The sequence below is a fragment of the Psammomys obesus genome, unplaced genomic scaffold, assembly GCF_907164565.1.
Source record: "Psammomys obesus unplaced genomic scaffold, mPsaObe1.curated_primary_1811, whole genome shotgun sequence".
Lineage (NCBI taxonomy): Eukaryota > Metazoa > Chordata > Mammalia > Rodentia > Muridae > Psammomys > Psammomys obesus.
The window spans coordinates 2,175-2,445 of NW_026589674.1; the positions used below are offsets into that span (position 1 = coordinate 2,175).

Here is a 271-nt window from a genome sequence, read left to right on the forward strand (position 1 = left end):
CACACCAGGGGGTCCTGCTGCTGGTTCCTCTGCTGGATCTGGCTTTCCAGCTCTGCATTCTCTCTCTCCAGCTGCCGCACCTTCTCTATATAGGAGGCCAGGCGGTCATTCAGTTGCTGCATGGTCTCCTTCTCGCTGCCATTGAAGGAGCCCTCGCAGAACCAATTACAGTTGCCCACGTTGGCGGGAATGTTGCAGGCCCCTGGCAGGGTGCAGCCGTGGCAGCTGGGGGGCACGCAGGGCCGGGAGGAGCAGCTGGTGCGGCAGCTCA

At 62.4% G+C, this 271-nt stretch overlaps 1 protein-coding gene across 1 annotated transcript in view; it reads right to left on the reverse strand.

Annotated features, from left to right (window-relative positions):
• The window catches only part of LOC129675169 (keratin, type I cuticular Ha4-like), a gene marked incomplete at its 5' end in the record, with an annotated part of 1,521 nt that extends 1,255 nt beyond the window's left edge, over positions 1-266 (reverse strand). Inside the window, one exon of the mRNA XM_055605176.1 lies at positions 1-266. This exon is cut by the window's left edge and continues 91 nt beyond it. Coding sequence (XP_055461151.1) covers positions 1-266 — 266 coding nt within the window.
• Positions 267-271: the final 5 nt, after the last annotated feature.